At 41.8% G+C, this 25,636-nt stretch overlaps 2 protein-coding genes across 2 annotated transcripts; both read right to left on the bottom strand.

The window, feature by feature from the left end:
- Window positions 1-3,190: 3,190 nt before the first annotated feature.
- Window positions 3,191-13,952, bottom strand: LOC136486221 (probable pectinesterase/pectinesterase inhibitor 32). The gene is made up of 4 exons (XM_066483391.1): window positions 13,798-13,952; window positions 8,795-8,885; window positions 7,800-7,881; window positions 3,191-4,172 (listed from the first exon to the last, which is right to left on the bottom strand). The coding sequence occupies exons 2-4, from the start codon at window positions 8,822-8,824 to the stop codon at window positions 3,442-3,444; spliced, it is 843 nt and encodes a 280-aa protein (XP_066339488.1). The 5' UTR covers window positions 8,825-8,885; window positions 13,798-13,952; the 3' UTR covers window positions 3,191-3,441.
- A 7,439-nt stretch (window positions 13,953-21,391) lies between these two features.
- On the bottom strand, window positions 21,392-24,973 carry LOC136485335 (protein LOL3-like). Its single transcript, XM_066482515.1, has 7 exons — window positions 24,825-24,973; window positions 24,386-24,499; window positions 22,891-23,004; window positions 22,180-22,289; window positions 22,013-22,090; window positions 21,853-21,924; window positions 21,392-21,765 (listed from the first exon to the last, which is right to left on the bottom strand). The coding sequence occupies exons 2-7, from the start codon at window positions 24,495-24,497 to the stop codon at window positions 21,724-21,726; spliced, it is 528 nt and encodes a 175-aa protein (XP_066338612.1). The 5' UTR covers window positions 24,498-24,499; window positions 24,825-24,973; the 3' UTR covers window positions 21,392-21,723.
- Window positions 24,974-25,636: the final 663 nt, after the last annotated feature.

Below are 25,636 nucleotides of genomic sequence, written 5' to 3'. Positions count from 1 at the left end.
TCGCCTATTTTGAAATGATGCAAATTTTAGGGTGTTACACAAGACTTGTTGGTGTACCTCATGATTGACCGGTTAATACACAAGTGCTCATGTTGGAGCAGACCTTGAGGGATCATTGACCTTGTAGAGGAGAGGTGATCTTTGGACACACCTCAACGTAGAGTAGGTGACCAGCAAGTCACAAAACCATGCGGATAATTCTTTGTGTCATCCTCTATTTGTGGTTTTCCCACTCTACACTTGCTCTTTACTTGTGTTATACAATTGCTTGTGTAGTTGCCTAGATCTAGTGTTGTAGCTAGTTGTTTTGCTCTTTCTCACTAGACTTGTGTAGGAGTGCTCTTGCTTAGGCCTACTGGACTAGGTTATTGTAGTTGTTATTTAGGCCCCCTTGTTACTAATACTTGTGTGTCTTTGTAGTTTTTAAATAGGCTATTCAACCCCCCTCTAGCCATCAAACCGTCATTTCAATGGGGCCTATGTGTCAACATTTAGAAAGGGAGAAGAGAGGAGAGGGATGACAGGTTGGACCAGGTAGGTCGGCTTCGTTGGCTGGGCTAAGGGCTCTTTCTCCTTTCATATTTTCATCTTTTCTATACAAAAGCTCACACATATACAAATGTATACTCACATATAAACTTACTTATCTACACTACTACAAAAATCCTTTTAGGAGACAATTTATTTTATTTACATTGGCGGACATATTGGCCCTGTTTGCTTGTCTTATAATCCATACTTTTCAGCCGAAACAGTGCTTTTCTCTCACAACAAATCAGTCGGAACAGTGTTTCGCCTTATTTTTTTCAGCGAAGCGAACGGGGCCATTGTTCTACTGTCTCCATAAATGATCTAAGGGGCTCCACCGCCCCCATCGTGCCAAGATCCACCACCCTGCACCTCTCCTTCGTTGATGTGGTGTCTCTGGTGAAGAAGGAGAAAGATGTGTTTGCTCCATATCCGTTTGCTCGTCTTATGGGTCCGTCTTGAAGCAGAAGTAGGAGAAGGATCTGGTGCAAGATGCAGTGGTGGCCATCTTGAGGAACAAAGGTGGAGACGCGAGGACATGAATATGCATCGTGGTGAGTGGAGTAAGAGGTGTCTTTAGTGACAGCAGCAGGTGGCTGGGGCGCGCATGGACGGGAGAGGATTTGGTGCAGCGATGATGGATTCGGCACAACTGTGGTGGGCGGGCGCACTAGCCGTGCCCAGGGGCTGTTTTTTTTGTTATTTTTGTATTTATAGAGGCGGGCATCCACTTATTACCTCCAATTAACAATGGCCTCTAACGTGAGGCGGGTGATCAACCCATCTCCGGAAAACAATTTTGTCCGTCTATTAATGTGTATAGTAGTAGTGCTATGTACATAAATATATGTATATAAATAAGTAGGGTTTTAAGAAAAATAGATCTAGCTAAAAACAATTAAAAGATGCAAGGAAATTCAAATCCCTTAGGATATATATACTATGTGCAAAGCATGACCTAGGGCCAGCTCATAATTAAATTAGGTTTAATTATGAGTTCTACCTCACTAACCTCCGTGTATATCTACATGTCACATCACCACACAAGTCCTTTTTAGACAAAATTTTAAAAAGTTGGAATTTTTGGATAAGGGGTTTTGATCGTTTGTTGCAGGCATCAACCAAGCCAATACAAGGGTCTCATACAAGCTTGTAAGGAGAAATTAGGAGCGCTCAAGAGGATTACACTAGACCTTATGTTGCACTAGATTATTGTATTGGGCAAGAATCAAAGAGTCCTAGAGGGAGAAGTAGGGTTGTGAGAGGGCGACAATCACTTGTATCCTTTTGGAGTTGTGTTTATAGAATTTGCAGTCGATTTTGCAAAAAAAATCCTAATCTCTTATTGTGGTTGCTTCAACATCATCATCTAGGGCTTTCTACGAGATTCGTCTACGTTGTTATTGATATTGTGCAAGCTTGTATCGTACTCGCATTATCCTTTCCAACATATGAAGGCTGCTACGCATAATTAGAGTATCATATTCTAATACATTCATTATGCCTACATGTGTGTTTCTTATGTTAACATATAGTTATGCTTTACCACATCTGATGATGATGATTTAAGTAGTTTGAGTATGTTTGTGAAAATTGTTCATAGTATGAAATGCATGTAACCCTAGCTAACTAACCAAATAACCTGAAAAGTTTGTTTAATCAACTTCTAGTAATGGAACTTATGCAAATTCTCAAAGGGAGAGGTCTTTGTAAAACCAAGAATGAATGAATTGTTGATTGATACTATGTTGGGGGTTGTTTATTTAATCATTTTTACTTAAGCACTTAATAATGTGGAAATATGAAATTTATGTGTGGGACATGTATTTTAGTTTTGGACAAAGGAAAGATGAAATTTTGGTTTGCTTCAAAATACAACCTCAAATTTGAAGAACTCTGAAAATCCAACACTTGATTTTCCTAGGCTTACCCCATGTTCGGCTTGTTCGGTTTCTTTTTTCAGCCGGAATAGTATTTTTCTCTCACAACAATTCAGTCAGAACAGTGTTTTTCAGTCAGTTTCAGCCAAAATTCTGCCAGCCGAACGGGGCCTAAGTAGTAACCATCAATGTTTACAGCTCTATTTGAATAAATGTTATGTAACACTTCACAAGCTTTTGAAACCAAAGTTGTAGAATGGACTTGTAACTTAAGTTTGGCGGAGGTCTTATTGAAAAATAAACATGTTTTGGTCAGGTTCTATGCACCTAAAGTTAGAATGAAATCATCGTCTTTCAACAGTCATATTCTTCAAAGTCGGAAAACAGACTGACAGTAACCCATTGACACTAACTTTTCTTCAAGTTTTACAGGTAAACCATGCCAATTCATGAACTAGAAGTTAAAGACTATTCTTTGAACTCAACATAAAAGGTGAACATGATCAAGTTTAAACACGTTTTGAGTACAAAAATTGAGAACAATCTTGGCCAAATAACACTAAATTGGGATATGGTGTTTCATGCTGAAACAATTTATTTTCCCAAACTTGAGCCCCTGCATCTATTAACCTATGAATTTGATCACCATATATGGTTAAAGCCCTTTGTACCCTCTACAAATCTTAGTTAAACCTATCAAAGTGATTTCACATAAAGTTTGAAAAAAAAAATCAAAGAACAGAGGGGGTTCAGACTTCAGACTGGAGCATGAACACTAGAACTTTGAAGTTCAATCTGGAAACCAGTATAATTTACCAAGGTTCATCGATCTTGATATTTTTGGACCTTTGGTCAGTCAACCTTAGTGTCTATAAGACCTGTAGCTCTACATACCAGCTTCAAACTTTAGTAAGCCAACTAGCCAAGGGAGGTTGGCAACACACATTCATCCCTGACAGATTTAGATACCAAACATCATATTGCCATGATCCACACCTAGACAGATAAATACTACTTGATACAAGAAGAACACCTACAACTCGAACCAGCTAATCAAGAACACATCCCCATGCATGTGCACCGTGACAGACCAGGTGTGAACTCCACACCTGCCCCTGGCAGCCGGCTTTGAAGGTGTAGAACTCGCAACTGTGAAGTTGGCTGCTTCAGCCACGGTGATGGCATGGAATCCTGGCCAGTTTACCCTGCCCTTCACATCGGAGCCAGGTCCAGAGTTATTGTACTCGCCGTAGTACAGAGTATCAAGACCCATAGAACCGTTCCAAGGCAGGTAGCCCCGGCGGTCAACTACGGAGTTGATGAAGCACTCGATGAAGACGACACGGGAGTAGGGCTTCCAGGGGCGTCCGAGGTACGTCTCCACAGCCTTCTCGCGTAGAAGTGGCTCACCAGTGATGTTGCAGAGCTGGAATACAAATCCAGAAGCACTGCTCGCCTGGTAGCGTCCTTGTGCTGTTATGACGTTCTGCTGGCCTGGGTGAGGAATGCGCGCTACCAGCAAGCAGCTCTGGAAGACAGCAGTTGCGTCTCCAAAGATGAAGTCCACCGTGCCTGAGATCTTGCAGGCATGGTAAAACTGGTAGTTGTCCTGAGCGTAAAGCGTGTCTTGGTGGGCTTCCAAAGACACTCTGTACACCACAGACCAGGCCGAGCGGGACCGAAGTGCCAGCGCTTGTTGCTTCACAGAGCCAGCCGTGTTCTGGATGGTCAAGTCGTGCGCTATGAAGCCAGGGCCATCCACACCTATACACATGGAAAATTGTTAATTAGTACTAGTGAGGATTGATGAAATTATACTTATAGGAGATCCAACAAAAAAGTAACCTAGCTCGCTCATAACTTTTTTCGAACCAGGATACCCCCATTTCCATTAACATGGAAATCAATACAGTTACATAGTTTAGAGCAGCGAAAGACAAAGATACTGAAGCACCTGTTTCAGGTGAGAACCAACACTTCTAACAGAGAGGAGAACTACAAGCCTAATCCATTACCATCCCAGCAAACAACAGCATCAGAAAAGAATAATGTAGGAAATAATATTCTATATGTAAGTATATTGTGATTATAAGGCAATAATATATACTCCTAATAACACCTCTGTTCATAATATATAGTACTACTAGAAAGCAGTACGTGGAGTGCTGCCATTGTGAAATCAGTTTCAGTGAAGTCGGATACAACGTGGCTGATAAGCAAAATTGGCAGTTACACATAGTGAAACACTATTGATAAGTGGGCAGCAGAAAAGTTACTACAATCCTTAGTCGACTGGAGTAATCAGAAAGGGCAATGTGTCTGTGTAGGGTATGATATGTAATTAAGCAAAGTAACCTGGAATTACAATGACTTTTAGGCTTCTAACCGTGAGAATAACCTGCTTCCGAAACCAAATGGACAGGACATAGTCTTCTTCATACGCTGCACATAAATGAATATATGACAGAAAATGTGTTACGTCTACGTATTACTAAATGGTTGACAGTTCCGTTGCTTCGCATTAAGGTATATGTATTCTTTCATAGTAACTAATATTTGCCAATGAACATAGAAAAGTGCTAAGGAACACAAAAATCTCATGTAGTATGTAAATCAAATTAAGAAAGGAATACAAGCATGGCTCAGCAACGAGACTTTCCTTAAATAGACGATCGGAGATGTATGACAGAGTAGAGATTTATGAAAATTAGTAGCTGTAACGATTAAAATTAGTAGAATGAGAATGTCTTCAAATCAGTCTTATCCTCTTTTATGAAAATGATTAAAATTAGTAGCTGTAACAGTCTCGCAATGCCAGGGGGAAACTAAGGTAACAGTGTAAATCATATATAAACTGCAACGGTTTCATCTATCAAACGCAAGAGGCAAGGTAACCAAAAAGGGAAGCATGTGTAGTGTGTATACCAGCAGGTTGAGCAGATAAGCACCATGGCACAAACTGCCTAGAAGTTAAATGGAATTAAGTGGGATAAATAATCACGATGTGGTATGGAAGCTTCATCAAGTAATTAATTAATGCCAATTATAAACATTCATTGAATTAGTTCTGACATAAGAGCTTGAAATTATGCAATGGAATTTGAGAATGCCAAGTACATGGTTTCATGAAGAGAAAATAGGCAATTCATATGGAAGAAAGATTCCCAGAATATAAAGTACCTTATTTTGCTAATTGATTAAGTTTTGTTTATTTCAGTTAAAAATAAGTTGTAGAAACTCTTTAAAGTTTCATGCTTACAGACTGAGGACATTTTTTTTAATGCAACTGACATCACCGTTGTAATTTTGAGCCCAGAGCCTATACTTGCTTGTGCTTTGTGGCAAATAGGTTACAAAGCATACCTGAAAGTTTTAGCTCAATGAATGACATAAGGTTAAGTAAGAATGATAGATTACCACCTGATCTTGGGAGTGCAGTGACAATTGCTATCTTGCTGTAATGTATGACCTGTATTGTTTTTTATTACTCACAAAAACACTCTCCTATGGTGCATAAAGTGATGATCTCAAGTAGCCAGATTTTGTCATGAGCAAAGAAGAAAATGTAGATGGATAAGCAATTGCCTCACTTTGGTTATCTTCAGGAATACAACAAAAGGGATTTTTTTTATACTCATGCACACCAAATAGATTCTGAAAACTTGACATTATATGTAAATTTGATAATGATATTAATCTACAAGGCCGAAACTAAACGAAATTAGCCCATCAAAAGGAATATAGAATTAGCATATTTTGTTTGTAGGTTGAGCAAGTATTTATCTTTGTTTTACTCTGTAACATTCACTGTATAGGTATGGGAGAATCTCTGGGCCTATGTGTCAACTTGCATTTGATTGTGCTTATCGTTCAAAAGTATCTAGTAGCATATCTCTGAAGGTGTGAAGTGTAGTGCAATGGAACACATATGCCTGCACTGGCTAACAGCCATCAGCACCATTGCATCGCTTAGGCAGGGCAGACGGTTTCGTGCAAAGGAAAATAAATGCACATGAAAAAGCGATGATCACTCACTAAAAAAGGAGACTATCATATGCTAGAAATGGAACCAACACTGACCATTTTCATCTGTGATGCCCAGATAATATAAACCTCCAAAAAGAGGTGTCAGCAAATGGCGCTTGTGGGACTGAAATTCTGTGAATCAGATAGAACCTGTGATGTTGCTCTCAGGTTGCATTTTTAGTGTTTTTATAGTTCGGTGGTGAAACAGTGATGGTGGAAGAAAACTGTGCATATGGATAAAAGATTTGATTCACACATTGATATATCAAAGTAGGATCAGCATTTTGTTAGTTATCTCATGTACTTCCTCTAGCCAGAATCAAACTTTGCTTTGGACAGCAATGAGGCCCTAAAGACACAACTTTGACTATTAATTTGTTTGATGACATATATCTATAAAAAACACAAAGATATGGAAATAGAAGTGATGGCTTGTTGATTGATCCATCAATGTGCAATCTCAAATAGTAAACAGAGTGCTGTTTTTATCTAGGCAACACATCTCACAAAAACTTGAAAATGCTCAAGATTAGACGGGCCTGTCTACTGTACACCCGTGTGTTTTGGGAACATCCAGCACATGGGTGTTTTTTAGCTTCAAAATACACGAATTGTAATAGAGGAAAAACCATGTGTTTTTTAAAAAGCTAGCACATGAATTTTGGATTCAACGCCTAATTCTGTTCTGGTTGTTTCTGTGCGCAGCAATGTTAACGGGTCCGTGAATCAAACCCATCAAACCTTACCAGGCCCGCCGAAGCCTAACGAGCGGACAAACCGATAACCGCTAATTGAAGTTTTGCTCATTTCGGCAACTATTGGCTTAGTAAACACACGTACAAGCTTATTGACAAAATAACGACTCTGCCACAAATCAAAATTAGCTCAGAGCACCCAATTACTATTTCATATGCTGCTAGATTTTGCACAATCTTATATGCAAATTAAGTGTAATGCATTATATTGATGAAATTAACATAACAAAAATATTTCCTCACCCATAGTGAGATGTTCTCGGTAAAAAAAATGTACAATGAATATCATCTTAAAATATTACAAAACAGAAATATAAAAATTGCACGTTTCAAATAGTGCAAATAATACATATTGTTATTGCAATTATACTTTATATGTATATAAATACATAATCCACCTTAATAAATCACTAAATAACTTGGACGACATCTACACCACTAATCCAACCTGCTTATCAAAGCAGGCCATGACACTCCTCATATGATATCACAAAAAACATTCACAAATAACTACAGTTCACTCAACTATAGAGCAGCTAGTCAGTCTAACTGCCTGAGAATATATCTACAAGAGAACTAATGTTAGCTATCCTTGAACAGAAACAAGAACCTTGTAATCCAACGAGTGAGCACTCTACATTCTTCACAAATGCCCCCACAAGACAAAGACAAGTGGAACGAGGAAGACTAACCTGCAACAGAACCAACACTTCCATTGGGTCATTGTCTTCACAAAGAGTCCTCGAAATGAAACCATAATTGTGAGGGTATACAACTAATGAGTACATGACTCAATCAACCTACCAAATTGTAGCACATGTCAGAAAGAAAGAAAAACAAACTAAACTATTACATTTCATCAGTGCAGGACTCAATCATCCTGTACTAGCAAATTTCTAAAATGTGTCAGGATAAATGTCTAAAAATCTAGCAGATCTATGACAAGCACTGAAGATAAATGTCTAAAATCTCTAACGGCCTCCTACCAAGAATTAGTTAAATTATTATTAAGGGATGTAGCCTGAAATCTCTGAAACATGGTAGTAAACTGTATGTAAAGCGCAGGTTAGCTTTGCATGAGGCTACAGAGCTTAAAAGACACATCAACAACAATACTGAAGGACACTTCTGCCTCTGCTATCAACTTTCAAGGGCTAGATACTGAGCATTGACGTGCAAGTGCAGCTTCAGTAATGATTTGCCTCTAGCTATTAGAAAAATACTAGCATTATTACTAATTTAACTATGGTGTTGGCCACACAAATTGGAATAAACAAAGGAAAAGTCGTGGCCCAGTAAGGACATTACACAATTCTAGAAAATGTGAAAAACCACTCAAGTAAACTACACCATGTACAACCCACTACACACCACCCAAGTAAACAAAGTTGGAAGGATTCTTATGGAAGAATGATTTCCTTACTAATAGTCAACCCTTGAAAGTAGACATATTACATGTCCTTAGCACTAAATTTGCAGAGCTCAATACTTGCAATTTACAGCATTGCTAATTGCAATTATTAAGTAACCAGCTCAAAAAACTTATGCCTGACTGTTGAAGCAATCTCATATTCACAATTAAGTTCGTACTAGTTTACAGCTCACCCAATTTAAGGTCGTGGCCGCTGCTGCCATGGTTCGCGGCGCGCTGGAAGTGGAGTCCCGCCGTCCAAGAGATCGACCGTCGAGGCGCGTGCTGATAAACATGAAATTGAAGCAAATTTTGTTGGGCATCAGTGCATCACAGCAACAACCTGATATAGTAATACACCTACTACTAACGTCCACAGAAAGACACGACAACCAAAAAAACAAGACACTGGAAATATATAAGGACATAGAACCTTTTTTGGCACACCTAATAAGTGATAATTATTGATAGCCTGACATGATTATGAACTCCATAGAAATAGGCAACTATCAAACATCTTGTGTTAATTAATCTGGATGCATGTGACGTAAACGAAACTTATGAATGGCAAAAAAAATGCAAAAAACCGCTAGCCTTCAGTGGCATGTGTAGCACTTTGGCCTCAGCTGGACATTCAGATGGAGTCATTAAGAATTTTATAACCATTGGTGGCTGTCATGGAATCCATCTGACCATCCATTCCCTGCCAGGCAAAATGAGCGAGAAGAAATGGGGAAAGGAAGAGACCGCTCGGCTCCCCGGAGCGAGACCCGAGATACAAACAGTCCACAAGGTGGTGGGGCCAGCCCATCAGCTTCACATCGAAACCAAGGAGCGGATGCGGCTGAGGGAGTGCACAGATTGAGCGAGAGACAGATCGGACGGCCGTGTTGCAAACAAAGAAAACACACGCGTGTGATATACCAATTCCGAAGGAGTGGAATTAGAAGCTCACAGCCAATAAGCAACTAGGCAGCCACCTCATTAACAATAGTTTGCATCATAGGCCTTTAAATTTTGGATTCAATAACTAGAAAACACAAGAAACAAGTCCCAACTCTTGTTCTACATCCAACATCCTTCATCTAACACAAACACAGATTACAAGAGACAATTACAGTAGACAATTTTTTCTATGGAAGGACAATAGATAAAATTTTCTCCCTAGACTAGCACAAGTGCAAGCAAATATGTGGACGAGCAGCACAATAACAAATACAATAGACAATTTTTTTCTATGGAAGGACAATAGACAATATTTTCTCCCCAGACCAGCACAATTACAAGCAAAGATGGGGAGCAACAACACAAAACAGCCAACGCAGGTCTCCATTCTCAGCAAAAGAAAGCGTCAGCGAAGCTCCTATCTCTGAAACCGCCAACGCAGGGAGGTCCTAACCCCCACGACAAGCAGACAAGATAAGACCCAGCCAACGTTGAATTCTGCAGCGCCTGATAAGGTTTCAACCTAAGACTGAGAACACAAACGGGGTCACACTAATCACATTTGCAGAATCAGCATCACCACAAACCCTTACACAGAATGCTAACAAGGCTACAACTATCCTGAGAGCACCTGACTCCACTATCTGTGCTAACATGAGAGCACCTGAATCCACTATCCTGAAGGCTAGTAGGACAAGATCATAAGAGACGACTGTACAACGCTATCTGACATGCGAACTGACTAAAGGTATGCACCTGAAACTAAAGGCTTCGACTCACTAGACTAACAATACAGGTTAACACCATAATACAGATGTCTAACAATAAACAAGGCACAATGAATATGACCATGAAAAATTATAGAACGTATATATGAAAATTACACATTTAAAATAGTGCAATTATACTGTATAATATGTATATATATATAAATATAGAATGCAGCTCATTAATGTTCCTTGAATCATAATACAGATTTACAAACAACACCAACAAGAACGGACAAGCATACCAGTTGAGAATATACACAAAAGTAAGACCCTTAATATAAAATTAGGTAGCAGAAAGCTCAGTAGTGCAACTTACAAAATGTTCTCCTGCAGTCCTATCTCTTGAAACATTCATAGCACTTTCAAATGATTTCTCCCGAACTCCTATGACGCAACATAGAATAGTGTAAGATAATCTTGTATGTGCTAGACTCAGTGTACAGGTCTCAAAAGAAAAATAATTGTTCATTAGTCAACTAAAAACATCACAATATGACCAGAAAGTTAGTTTTGCTCTGCCTAGGTTATGACAACCCTATAATGTCTCTTTAAGTCATTTAATTTCTAATGTCATATTTATTTATGGAAAAGGAATGATCATATACCTATAGGTAGATATGTAGAGGAGACCAGTTCATCATATACCTAAAAAAATTGCATATACTCTAAACTACAATTGCGGTTCTCCATATTTGCAATTTACATTATTCTTGTTTGCAATTCTTTAGATGACCTATATACATAGTTTACTGCAAATAATCTACAGTAACACAGAGCAACAACATACTGACATAAAATAAATTGCTTCTCTCTGATATATGTACAGGACAAACCTTACTTAGACCTGCAGCTTATTAAACTAGAGCAGTAGTAACATCACAGAAGGCTAAATACGCATTTCAACTAGCACCTAAACTACAAGCAGCAACAAACAAGACCGATCTCTTAGCTCTGACAGGCAAGGAAATAATCTTGCCCTACTAATAATAAGACTGTAATATATTAAGTTCAAAAACAATAAGACTGTAATATAAGAGGGTGAACTGAACCCACACAACAAAAGATATACAAAATCAGTTATAGCTCTAAATAAAAAATATATGAAATCATTATAAACATATTTAGACTGAAATTTTTAACAAACGAGTGGAAGCAGCAACACAAACATAGGAACAAGCTGAAGTCGATTGGGCTGGGAATCCACGTGATGACAAGAAAGAATCAAATTCTTTGGTGGCTTCCCTAGGAGGGACCGAGTCCCATGCCATGTAGCAATGCTCAAAAAAGAAGTATACAATCCTAAAACTACATAGTACAGGTGCAATTCTAATTTGGATATCATTTGTTCTCTACATTCAGTTAGCACAAACTGGTGAAATACACGGACTAAAAACAACAAAACAAATTGATAGGTCTCCATTCAGTTAGCGCAACTGAGCAGGTTCAGACTAGAAACCCACAACAAATTCAACCAATCGCAAATACAAGGAAGAAATGTGCACATGAATTTTGTGTCCGCTGGATCAAGAATCAACGGCGCTACTGAACCCCATTTAGGAGTTCAGGACACAATTTCTTATCAGCTAGAGAATGACACAATTTATTCCATTAGAACAATTATCTGAAAAGTCTGAAAATACAATGGCACATTCAGTCCAAGTTTGCAGCAACAACTAAGTAACTGATTCTCAAATTCACATGGAACAGACGACACAATTGAAAAAAACAGATCAGCATGAACCTAAAATAAAACATGGAGAGGGAGCAGATCAGAACTGCCATCCTGAACCAAATACAAATTGTCAGAAAACAGGTACTAAAAAATTGAGCATTTCATTTGCTTTAACTTTGCACAATATGTTGAATTCCCTCTGAATCTCAACTTGACAAGGTTAGCAAAAATTCTCTAAAGTACAGAAGTTATAGGTGTTGTAAAATGTCTAGAAGCATCTGATGCAGTAGGCACAGATGGCTGCCCTGATGACCGTGCTCCAGCAGGAACAACTGAAAGGCTCAATTACTAACCATTCAAACATTGATATGAAACTAACCTAATGCTACAAATCCATCAATGGGCGAAGCATCCATGAAACTCAAACTAAAAAAGAGACTAATAGAACCGTTAACCTACATATAAAACACCGAATAATGACTGCATCCAACATGCAGTCAAATCACAATTTCACACTAGCTACATCAATAGATTTCTAGAATTAGATATTCAGAGAACAAGCGACTACTATCACAAAGCAGACTTAATGTTACAAGGAAACTACGATCAGCAGAGACACATATGAACTTAATGTAGGTTAAAATGCAAGCTAGACCAAATTAGAAAAATGCAAGCTCATGCTCAATGCAAATTAGAGCAAATTTCACATTATAATACAAACTAGGACCGGAGATGTTTATTTGACTGCATAATAACTCCTATCTGCTACTAGTAACAGAAGGCAATTTCCTTTCAAAAAAAACATGCAGAGGCTCAAGACTTGGCCTGCAAAAAGGACGCTCACCATTCAGAACAAGAGAAAGGCTCCGATCCATCCTGAATTCCTAATAGCATACAACAATTCTAAATGTGCATTGCAGTACCGATAAATAAAACTAAACATGAATATTTAGTTTAGCAACATATTTAGTTCAGTGATACAGGAACATATGAACATTCTGATGACAATGAAGGCTCTCCACTAGCTTTCAACAAGAATAAACAATACTACTTTTCCTTAGGACAGTACACACACATGCTCAGTAATACATGAACAAGTCAAGTTAGATTCACCCAATATGCATTTAGAACAGTAGAAGTAAGAAACAAACAAACTACACCATAGTGCATGCAGGTCCTTGCTCCTAGAAAATTTGCAGCCAAATATGCCAAAAAAACACCTTCACCAAACCAACAACTCAGCATTTCCCCATGCCTCCCAGGTCCCAAATTTGTCGAAAGACCACCCCACCCGACAAAACCAGCATTCAGCTTAGATGGAATGTTGTTTGGTTCAGCATGCAGGTATCAGTGAACCCCATCCACCTCCAGCAGCCGCCACTGTGGCAACCAAATCCACACCCAGAACCCTAGCCGCAACCAAGGCAAATACAACACAAAATGCGAATCCCTCCATGAACTAGGACAAATCCCCCAAATCATGAACGCCGACGACCATCTACCGCGCCACCCATCCCCGAGCAGCCTCCCCTGCCCCCAATCCGGGCGACGCACACGAGCCAGCAATCGTCATGCTGACGAGAACCGCGGACAACCTCCACAACCTCCATCCTTCGCCCCACCGAAAAGCCTGCTCGCGAATCCATTGAAATTCCCACCCAAATCCCCTACCTTATCCCACCTAGATCCCATAAAAATTCCCCACCCAAGTCTCTAGATCCATGAAGAAACGGGATCGAGTACAGAAGTGCAAAGAAGCAACAAGGGGGGAAAACAGCGACCAGAGCACGACCGGGAACCTGTAAAATACCTTCGCCATGATTCCGCGACGGGGAAGCGCGAGTTCGCCGGAGCAATCGCCGCAGCGATGACGAAATCGCCTTGGGAGCGCGCAGGGGAGAGCGTCGAGGCTGGGGAAGAAGAGGAAGAGCAAATGAAACGCTCAGAAATGGGGAATGGACAGGCGTTCCCAATTTTAGATAGTACCGACAAAGGGCCCTCCAAATCAGAGAAAGAAATGGCACGGTGGCAACGAGACACATGATGTCCATCCAACGAACAGAAAATTTGTGTGCCAGCAACCAAAGAAACAAACGTGTGTCTTATAGCATTCCTCTAAAAATAAGGGAGGGACCTGTACCAGAACTTCTCCATATTGGTGAGGAAGGAATCGATGAGGGGCAACTCGGCATGAGTATGTGGATGCTAGATGGGTATGCCGAGGTGATTGCTGCCACATCATCGGAATGCAGCTCTGAATGAGTCTTGAGGGAGGCATTTCGTCGAGCAGTTGCTGGCCGTCTTCCATGTCGACGGCTCCTCCAACTGTTGGGGCGCCGGCCGGTCTGCGGCGCAACCGACGAACCAATTGCTGGGGCGCCGGCCGGTGTTTTGGTCCAGGATAAGTTCCACTAAACAAGGGAATGGCCCGCATCAGGTTGCTAACTTTCAGCTTGCTTTAGCTTATTCTCTCACAAAATATTATTGAATTGGCCGAAATCAGCTGAAAGTGTACCAGCCGAACACGCCCTTGCTATGGACGCCCGCCTGTTTGTCAGCAAACAGTGAACCCAAGGACAGAGCCAGAACCAAATTCGCAAGGCAGTAGCGGCCGGCAGGTGATGTCGCAGCCGTTGCTGTCCCTTACCCCCTGGGCCGTTTGGGCCGTCACACACTCAAACCTTGATACCGGCCCAGACAGCCACGATCGAGGCAATGGAACAGGAGAAACAACACAAACTAGTACTACTGCTAGCTACGCTTCTTCGGTAGTATACGTACGGAGTATACACACGATGCAAGCACGTCCTCATTACATTACCATTATGAGTCTATGACTACTAATTAATCACATGCATGCGTTTGTAAGCACGACATACGAAGCTAGTAGTAGCTAGATAGTACTCCCTCCGTCCCAGAATATCTGTCGTTCTCGCTTCCCGAGAAACAACTTTAACAAAATATATATTGAAAAATATTATTATTTATGATACATAATTAGCATTATTGGAAAGATCTTTAGTTTTTTAACAAATTTATTTAGAGACACAAATGTTGCACATATTTTATACAAATTGAGTCAAAGTCGTGGCACGGACACCGAAAACGACAGATAAATTGGGACGGAGGGAGTAGAACACATACAAGATTATCCGCCTTACCGACGGTGGCGGTCTCCGGCATGGCGTAGCCGTCATCGATCGCACGGATGCCAGTGACGACCGTCACGCCGATGCCGTCGCCGAGCCGACCGTCACGTTCCACAGGTCCTCGATCGGGAACGCGAACGATCTCGTCGTACACTATCGAATCATGAGCAGACTGTTGTCGTTCAGTTCGTCTGCTGCGGGCGACACAGATGAAGGAGGCAGGGCAAGAGATAATAACTAAACTGAAGCAAACTTAAGAGCGGAACAAAACTTGAATCGAGCGATCGAACAAGCAAATGGGCGAGCGCGGCCTGAAGCTGGGCGGGCCGGGCTCCGTCGTCCGTATGCGTCGGTGGCTGCACGCACGCGGCGACGCCCAGGGCGTCTGCGTGAGGTCCAGATTCATGGTAGGGAACAGCACAGCTAGCGGTGCACGGACGCCGAGATGGTGTCGCCGTTGGAGGAGCATGGCAGCGCGACGCGCGCGGCGCGCTAGGAAGTTGGACCCCCGAGATAGTGGTGACGTCGGAGGAAAACGGCCGGCAACCTCTACGAGCTCGGACACTCTGCCTCCTACCCTCCAGGACGGCTACGGCAGGACCCCAAAGGGCCGCCTCCTCTTGGTCGATGCGTTGCCCCTCGCTGCATGCGCCGCGGCGGCTGGTGGACTAGCTAGCAACGGCGTGGATGGCGACGCCGTGGATCTCTAGCTGTAGCTGTGCTCCCATATATGTGCTGTGAGGGCGGCGCAAGACATGGCAGCACGAGCTCCAGCAACCAGCATGCGTGCTCGGCGGTCATCTCTGATCTCTCTCTTCCTCTATGCGCGTGAGGGGACACCAACCCATGCAGGGTGCCGCTGGAGCCGATTCACCACAAACCGCGGGGCTAGGCTATGGTTCATGGCTGCGTGCAGCCATTTTCACACCGCGATGCATGAAATTGACGGAATGGCAATGAAGGGAAGTAAAAATGTAAGTGAATGGCAATGAAGGGAAGACATAATTCTGAATGGCAACCAAGGAATTGTTATAGTTTTGAGTGGCAATGAACGGATTTTCTCATGCAATTCCTAGCTACATTACCTGGATTTCCGCGAGGAAGACGACGGCCAGCATGAGGAAGAAGAAGAATTCCTCGAGCCTCGTCATGGTGGATTGCTAGCTGTGTGTGTTCTGCTCTACACAGTGTACCGTCTACTACAACTAGTACTAGCATATATGTAACGCGGTCGATCACATGGTGCGTTGCACAGAAGTCCCAAAGTTGGCCGAGCAACTGAGCAAGAATAGCAAGGGTAAACAGCTAAAAATGTTGGAAATTTGGAATATTCTCCCATATTAGGGCCACACTGCCACACCCTTGTGCTATTAAAAAACAAAAGAAGTGCAGAGATATGAGCCGAGAGGAAGAATGTAAAAAGAGAAAAAGGAAAATGGAGGGGGCTAACGCCGTTTACGATGATGGAGGGAGTACGGGTATATATAGAGAGTATCAAAATTCAAATAGAAGCATGTTGCCTTTGCTGCGGAAACAAGAGAAAAGGTGGCCATGGTCCTAAAATTCTTATCTTACTCTAGTCTAGAACTAGAAGTGGCAAGCGCGCGGCATGCATGTTGCTTCCTCGGTTCCTCCCCATCTCTCTTCTAGAGTTTTGCATATTTATGTAAACTTAAAGTTTGCTTAAATGTAAAAAAATTCCGACTGACTTGAAAGCTAGGTAGACATAAGCTTTATACATAGGCTCGGTTTGGCACAGCTCCATCATCAGTTCGTGGAACTCCTCAAATACTGCTCTTTACTAAGGTTTGGTGCAGGATGGAGCTGAAAATAGCATCCGTGAAACCCCATCGTGCACGAATGTCAAATTTGCCCCTAGTCGGCGCAAAAAAAGGGCGTGTAGGTTGTCGGGGCGTGGCCGCCAAGGTGCACAGCCCACCGCTAGGCCAAGGCACGTGGGTCAATAGGACGCGTAGCCACTGGGTCGCGGCCACTAGGGAGGGAAGCATGGGCTGCCAAGGTAGGGCCTGCTATGTTGCGGATGTCGGGAGAAAGAGGATGAGGGAGGTGCCGGGAGAAAAAAGAAAGAGAGAAGGAAAAAAGTGAGAGAATTAGGAGAGGGAGTAAGGGCATTATAGATAATATAGCATTTACATCTACTATGAGGAGTTGTTTTGTTAAACAATTTACCAAACACAGCCTCAACTCCTCTAGGAGAGCTGTTTGTGGAGCTAAGTCGCAAAAAAGAGCTGTTTTTGGAGCTGAAGAAAAAAACGGCTCCAGCAGTGAAGTGGAGATGTGTCAAACAGCCCAACAACACCTTAGATGTTGAATGTTTTTTAATGTATGAAGTCATTTCATAGAGGCTTCGAAGATAGCTAAATACGAAAGTATTTTGCTATCAACTAAAAAGTTGGGGTGCTAAAAGTTTTCTACATATAGTTGAAGTTTTTTGTATGTACCTTAAAATTTGGGCTGTTGAAACTTTGTACTCATACTGTGTATATTGGTTTTGAATCCATGGATCAAGTTATTTCAACCCGATTTGAAAGTTTGGTTAACTTTTGAGTTTTATGCTTTTAACATATATAAAAACTAAGTGGCAAATGCTTTTGTACTTGTTGTTTGAAAATTTTTAAGATATAAATGTAAAGTTATGGCAAACCTTTTGAATTGATTTCAAAGTTTTCATATATTTCTAGAGTTTTCTAAATGGTTTGATATGTCAACTGATTTGAAAGTCATTACAAGTATAGTCTCAACACACGCATATACTAGGCACTGTTCGCCTAAACGGTCGTTTAGCCCGTTTACACACCGTGTAAACGCTACATAGTGGTGCGCCGTTTCCGTTTAATCATCCGTTTACCCTGTTTAATTGGCCGTTTAGTCCGTTTAATGGGACGTTTTGCCCGAATAATGGCTAAACAGTAGGTGACCGACTGTTTACCGTTTAGCGTTTAAGAAAACATTAACTAGCAGGTCTCCAAAAAGGAGTGTTCCAAAGAGGCATCAAGATTCTAAAATTACCATGCACACAATCGCAAGCAGCACCCCCCTTTTCTTACATGTCCCCACATATCTTCTCTCTCCCCTTCGCTTCAGCATGTCATTTTCACCCCCCCCCCCCCCCCCCCCCCCCCCCACGTCTTTTCTCTTTCAGCCCTGCGCTCTCCCTGGGTAGCTCCATATTTTTCGTTAGCATTTCCAAAACCTTGCACTGATATTGTGCTTATACCAAAAGAGACATTCCAACCAAAACTACAAAGCTATTAGCCTCACAAATGTAGCCTACCGTCTTATTGCAAAATCTTTGGCAAACTGAATTATTAAAGAAGAGTTGCCTAATTACAGACATCACTCACAATATGCTTTCATTCAAGGTAGGAGAATTAATGTTAATATCATAATTTTCTAGGAAAGTGTGTTCTTTTAATCAGCATGTTTTTATGTTAAAATTAGATTTGGACAAAACTTTTGATAGAATTAAATGATATTTTATGATTCAAGCTCCTCGAGAAAAGGGGTTTCATGATCATTTTATAAATTTAATCCGTGCACAAATATCTTTTAGTTTCTTTTCTATCAATATTAATGGGCAAACCTATAGAAAATTTTCTGCAACACAGCGAATCAGACAAGGTTGTCCACTATTGTCATACCTTTTTGTCCTTGCAACAGGCTATGGACAATGCAGATCTTTCAAGTGTTATGCTAGGCTTAGGTCGTCTGCCAATTCATTCCATCCTCATTGATGATCTTCGCGTGTGTTTAGTTTCAGACCATGTAGGATGGGTTGGACCTATCCTAGTTTTAAGAGTTGAATTGGACCCATCTCATATTTGATTTGAGGGATGAAGCCCGTACATTTTTTTTGGTGGGAGGGATTGAGTGGATTGGGATAGATGATATTTTAACACTCTTAGTTGCTATTATCTATGGGACCCAGCTGTCACCATGGGCCCTGCAATGTCAATCACTCTTCCACCTTCTTCTCCCTCCCATTGAGCAAAGCCATGGCCTACTCCGTTGCCTGGCGCTGCCCCGCCTCAACGTTGCCCACACCGACACGCGCCGCGCCGTGCCGCCCCACAGCAGTGGTCCACGCGGCCCCATGCCAGCAGCCCACACAGCTCCTCCCTCAATTAAAATTAACTGACTTCTTTTACTTATTAAAACTAAAATACAAAATCAAGAATCGTCGTAAGACCGAAGATGCATGTTTGTTCTCCTCAAATGTTCCTGGTGCTGAGCCGTGACTAAGGCATAGTCGCTCAAGACAGGCTTAGCGCTAGGAACATTTGAGAAGAGCGAATATGCATCTTCGGTCTTATGACGATTTTTTATTTTGCGTTTTAATTTTAATTGTATTCTAAGTAAAAGAAGGCAGTTAATTCATTAAGGCTTGTATCAATTGTCAATTATGAGTAGAAGGTTCCATCGAAACAATTATTATTTATTTCAAGCTTTTTAGGCTCTTTCTTAATCTTTAAAAAGAAATCAATTCCATAATGGTAAGACGAAAAAAATAAAAATAAAAAGGAAGTGTGGAAAAAATGACAAGAGGATATCTTGTGTTCTTTCCAATGATTCTCGTAAAGAAACGGTGGATCAGTTTGTCAGGACCTGCTGGAGCTTTGTCGGTCTTTTTGTGCCAAGTTTGTTGGGACCTTTTCAAGTGCTTGAACACTTCAAGTCCCAGCTCAATGTGCCATTTTTTATGGAAACTATTATCCTGATGTGTGAAGTATTTGGACTGTGAGAAACAACCTCATTTTCAAAGGAGAGGCTGCTTCCAGAGATAGTTGCAGGCTTTATATCTACAAAGAAGTCTTCGGCTTGGTTATTCTCCTCGTGAAATAGAAGCACATTCCTTGTATTTCTTCATGTCTACAGCAGCCTTATGTTCTTCATGTCTACAGAAGCTCTTGAGGGATAAGTGATCTGCCTTATTTTTCTTTATTTCCTTCTTTGTCTCTTGAGGGCTTTCTGTTTTTCTTCCTTGTCTCTTTGGTCTTGTACTGGTTTGTTTTGTTTTAATTGTTAATGCATTTCAGTAGGGACTGGCCCCCTCTCGGTCCCTCCTGATCCCTTATCCCTTAAAAAAAACAATGCAGCGTCATAGCAGCACGTCCGGTGTGTCCACGTAATACGATTTCTTTCACCACCTCCCACTCCCAGACGTGAATGTAGTCAAGGAGAACATGCACCGTTGGCGCCCCTTTGATGTCACGTATCCTTCGTCTTGTATCGTTGATCTCGCCCCTCTCCCTTGGGCTACGTCGTTGATCGACGGCTGGTGGCCGGACGGGTGCCCGACTGCCCGTGACTTCCCGCAGGGTTTGTGCTGCTGGTTTCTTGCCTAAAAGAAACGGTAGTATGAATTTCCATCGTCAAGCGACACACAGTCTGTTGCTCTCTTGGACCCGAGCAGTGCCCCTGAAAGGTTGCAGTCGTCAACGATTCTGCCATGAATATGGTTTTGTAACGATTTTGCTCTGAATATGGTGTCTTTTGGTCCAGTAGATACCTGTGGTGTGCTTGGTCGGTCCGCTTCACCAATTCGTCTTGTGTGTAATACTACCTCCATTCTGTTTTGTAAGACGGCATAGTCTCCTAAATAACACTTTGATCATTCATTTATTCTATATTATATTATTTATGTTTATAAAATTATGATTATTGGATAGTACGATTGTTTATGAATCTAACCATATCAAGTTTGTATTATACAGTTCCCCGCAAAAAAAAAAGTTTGTATTATACAGAGTAATAGTTAAAATTATTAGTCAAACTATTGGTTAAATTTTTTAAAGTTTAAATCTTAATATACATGTACGCTTTATAAAAAGGATCGGAGGTAATAATACTCTAGCATCTTTTAGGTGATCTCTGCTGCTTACCACGGTAACCCAGCCTTTACCATACGGCTTTTTTTTACTCGATTTCCTCCTAAACACGCGCTACGTCACGGTTGCAAAAAATAAAATTCTGTGGAAATCGAACTGCAATCCTGTTTCTAATTCAGTATTACATCCAAACAGCCCCAAAATGAAAAGACTCCCCCATTCCTGGTTCAATTCTGAGAACCAGACGGTGCCCAAGTAGTTTCGGAAATCTGAACTGATAAGCAGATCTGAAGTGCCGAACAGCAGAAAGCAAGTCAAACCCAGATGGCTCGAGAACTCGTCCTTCTCAAATCAGCGAACAAACTCGATAAATGCAGCTTCGGTTTATTAATCAATCCAGAGAACAAAACAATGAAAGCATATGCTGAAGCCATAACAGTAACACACTTTGAACAACCAAGACAGCACAAACTAACAAACAAACAAATTGTCTAACATGAAACTATGTTGTAATTCCCCTCAATTATCTGATTACAGAAATCTAACAGAGCCCATATTATACACACAAAAGAATCAATACACAGCGTCCGACCATGGTTCCATTAGCAAGGTCCTACAAATACTTCGTGGTGTATCTCTGTTTCAAGGATGTCCAAGCAACCCATCACTGGATGCTGCATGGTATTTCTAACTTTGTATATAGAACACACAAGAATAAAGTACGAAGTTGCAATAACGTCACACTTTCCCAGCTGTGACTCCAACTACAACGCTGCTGACCTGTGTGAAGAGCAAAACGAAGTTAATCAAACGATGGTTCAGTCAACAATGCAAAATATGCAACTCAGTAGGTCAAAAAGAGCTTACAAGTTTTCCCTTGTCATCAACTGTCATAGGGTTCTCAACAACAACGGTTACATTTTGAGGTTGAGATTTAGGCTGCAGGATGTAAACAAAAAGGTGATAAATCACTCTACATTTCAAGAATGACTAGTTAAACCATCGAATTTCATTGATAAGGACTTACAGCAGAAGTAGATGAGCCACTATATGAAGACTCATTTGATGTTGGCCTCACAGATGGAGTGGGTGCCACAGTATTTACCTGAGATTCAGAACATAGGTCAGTAAACTCTGCATAATACACTGATTGCATTTGCATGGCAAGTAGGCAAAGAATGAGACTTGACATACTCCAGTAGTCGTGACATAATTGCATATGGCACATTTTACTGAAGGTGCGCCATATGGATACATCAAAGTTGTCCGGCACTGGCCGCAGTTCACATGAGCTATATTATTCACTGCACAAAAGAGAAATTGTCCATCATAAGGGATAACCACACAAATGGACATGCAACCTAAGCTCCATGCCCAACTAATTTTTTTTTGAAAGAAAAGTGGCAGGAGCTCTGCCTTGCATTAAAGGAAAGAAGGAAAACACAGTTTTGCCTCGAATGGCAGAAACGCCTCAGCAGGCTACAAAACATCCCCAGCCACTTAAAAAAGGACAAGCCGCCAAAAAACAGAACAAGATACACATAGAGGCCCACAATTTACAGGTTTGAAAAAGCACACTGCCATTGTTCAATGTTCTGTTGCCCTCCTAAATGGAGCATCTTTTGCCTGGTTTATAGGTCATGCTAGAACAAGTTACCAGAAAGAAACATGTGTGCCACATGTCCAGATTACCATGTGAAGATATCATAACTTAATTTAGTACAATAATATATTTACATAAAACTATGGCATTATGCATAGATTTTAATCAGTTTCAATGTGAGTGACAATGGTCAAACAAAGTAATTCCTTGTTATCCCATCTATGTAAAGAGATGATGAATGTCTGAAAGTAGTTATGTAAAAAGCTCAGAGAGGGAAGGATAGAGGAAAAAATCAATAGTACCTGGTCTAACAAGATTGACTGTGTTGCAACATGAACACCTTACGGTGTCTGCACTGCGAGTGTACATCAGCAAAGTTCGACAACCACCACATATAAGCTGAGCCATATCCAGTCCTGAAATAATCAAGTTAAAAGAAAATCAAACTAGTGTGTGAAGGACTATGAACCAACTATAAATCTCATAATGGTATTCAGAAGACCTTTGTAAATTTTTTCTTTTCATGCAAAGCAGGGGCAAAAAACTCCATTGGAAACAGAGAAGATAAGACATATTAAGTCATATTGTAGGATTTGCCTCATTGCAAAACAAATAGTGAACACGATGCATGGTGGTAATATGACTGGAACATAGAGGTGAGCACAGAAACAAATTGCGAACAAAAAGGGACAGAAGGAAAGGATACAGAATCTGTAGCTTGATAGAAAGATAGAGCTTGTTACCAAAGCTGCGAGGGATTAGCTTCTAATGTACATAAACACAGATGATGTAGTTTTTTTAACTACAACACATTCTAAGGCAGCGATAGAAACAAACTGGTGAAAGCAATTTAAAATGCCATGACCTGTGAGCTAACATGCTTATTTTTGTGATGATCATATGGGACTCACCAAATTTTTAGGATGCTATTGGGAAAACTACAGAAGAGGGCAGAAGAGATGGCAAGTGGAACACTATAGATAACACATGTTCTTAAGAATAACAGAGGCTTGAAATGTAGTGAAAACCTCTGATGGTGGATAAACTGACAATTTTGGATTCCTATTTGTGCTTTGATGCTAGGATCACAGAATACATGCAATCGGTTGAACACACATACAGAAAAGTACCCACTGTGGTGTACCAGCATCAGTCAAACACTTAGAAGCACAGAAACCAGTACCCAGTACCTAAATGCAAGTTATACAGAGCAGACCGCGACAGGAGAATTGTCAGTGCCCTGACGGTGTAAACTTAAAAACTGGTTTGTCCATTATTTTAGCAAAGTTCCAACTTCTCTGTTTTCGAACCAGAAGGCCACAGCAAGAGAAAACCAAGTGCAAGTGCAACCTCATCAGAGTATTAGACTAGCATGAATCCTAGATGATACCCAGATGTTAAACAAAGAGATGCATACAGTACAACTAGGTATGGTCAAGCTTGAACTTTAGTAACAACCGACTTTTCCAAACAAACTGAACAGCACGTATGCAGAAAGGATAAAGTTACTTGTGACATGTAAATTATTGTCCAATCCATTTTTCATGTGTGTTGGTAAACAGACTCACAATACCCAGCCAAATGCCACGAAACTATGTAGTCTATTACTATCAAAACATTATTATTATTAGGGTACATAATGTGAAACTCCAATGTTCGTTTCTCTTGTACCCGTAGCTAATTTGCTGTGCCGTAGCACGATTGGCTGCACAGGTTAAAATCAGGGGCGATTATTGCCGCGTCCCAGTCCCAGAGGAGCAAGCAGTCGGAAAAGGAAACCAAGCATCCAGTACGTACCTGGTGGCGGCACGGTGGTGATGGCCTTGCAAACCGCGCAGCAGACGCTGGACGCGCCTCGCGGGTAGAGCAGAACGGTCCGGCAAGCATGGCACACGATCTGGCTCTGCATTCCTGGAATCGAAGGAGGAGGGAAAAAAAAAGAGCACGCACGGAATGAGCACCCAATCGCAACCAGATCGTAATCAACGAAGCAAGCCGACCATCGGATGAGTCGAGCGACAGCGACAAAAGCAATCCGACCATCGGATGAGTCGAGCGACGACCACCGGCCACCGGGGCCCAGCACTGAATTCGATTGGGGACGACAGCGCGATCGTTCGATCACCCACCCAACGCGTACCTACCATTAGCCGAGGAGCCAAACGCATGCCAGCTATCCTCGCACGGATTGGGACCCCGCCAAACGTGAGAAGAAGGGGAGGACGAGGCTACTCACCGGCGTGGGACGCGCGAGGCTGTCCCAACGTCTGCGCCTCCGGTGGCTCCGGGAAGAGGTCGATGCAGGAGGAAGGCGGGGAGGGACGCAGCCCGTTCTTCCTCGGCGAAGCGAGGGGGGGGGGGGGGGGGGGGGGGGGGGGGGGTGGTGGGGGTGCGGCGGTGATGACTTCGGATTGGATTTGTCTGGGATTGGGAGAGGAAGAGGAGGGAGGGGACGAGACGATTCGGTGGCGCTCTGCGTTTGTCAGGAAGGCAGCACAACGGAAAATTTATTACCGGCTTTACCAGTTTATCACGCGCTGACGCGCACGCGGTTCGGATGGGGACGCCTTGTTCTCGCTGCCTTTTCCTCCGCGCGTGAAGGCTACCAGCCGACCAGACCAGGGGGCCGAATTTTTTTTTAATAGACTCCTGACGGAAAGAATTCAGAAAATAGATCCTTAGTTCAGCATCAATGCCGCCGAGCTAGGCGCCAGCGTCTCTGGCGCCGAGCTGCTGGGTACGGTGAAAATGCCTGCCAGGGGACTCGGCGTCGGCCACTCTGGCGCCGAGCCTCCAGCCATTTAAAAGTGCATGCAGTGCAGTGGCGAGTAGTATATGCTCACTTTTAAAAGTGCATGCAGTGGCGCAGGCTGACACAGCGTATTCAATTGGACTTGAAGAGTCACATCAGAGTACTACATTCAATGGGACCGTGCAACGCATGCAGAGGAGCAGATGGTGCAGCACATTCAATTACTTGAAGAGTCACATCAGCTAGCCCCTATTTATTTGTGTATATTTGTTTCTTGTACGGATAGATTACATCTC

The sequence above is a fragment of the Miscanthus floridulus genome, chromosome 1, assembly GCF_019320115.1.
Source record: "Miscanthus floridulus cultivar M001 chromosome 1, ASM1932011v1, whole genome shotgun sequence".
NCBI lineage: Eukaryota > Viridiplantae > Streptophyta > Magnoliopsida > Poales > Poaceae > Miscanthus > Miscanthus floridulus.
This window is presented reverse-complemented; position numbering and strand designations above follow the sequence as displayed.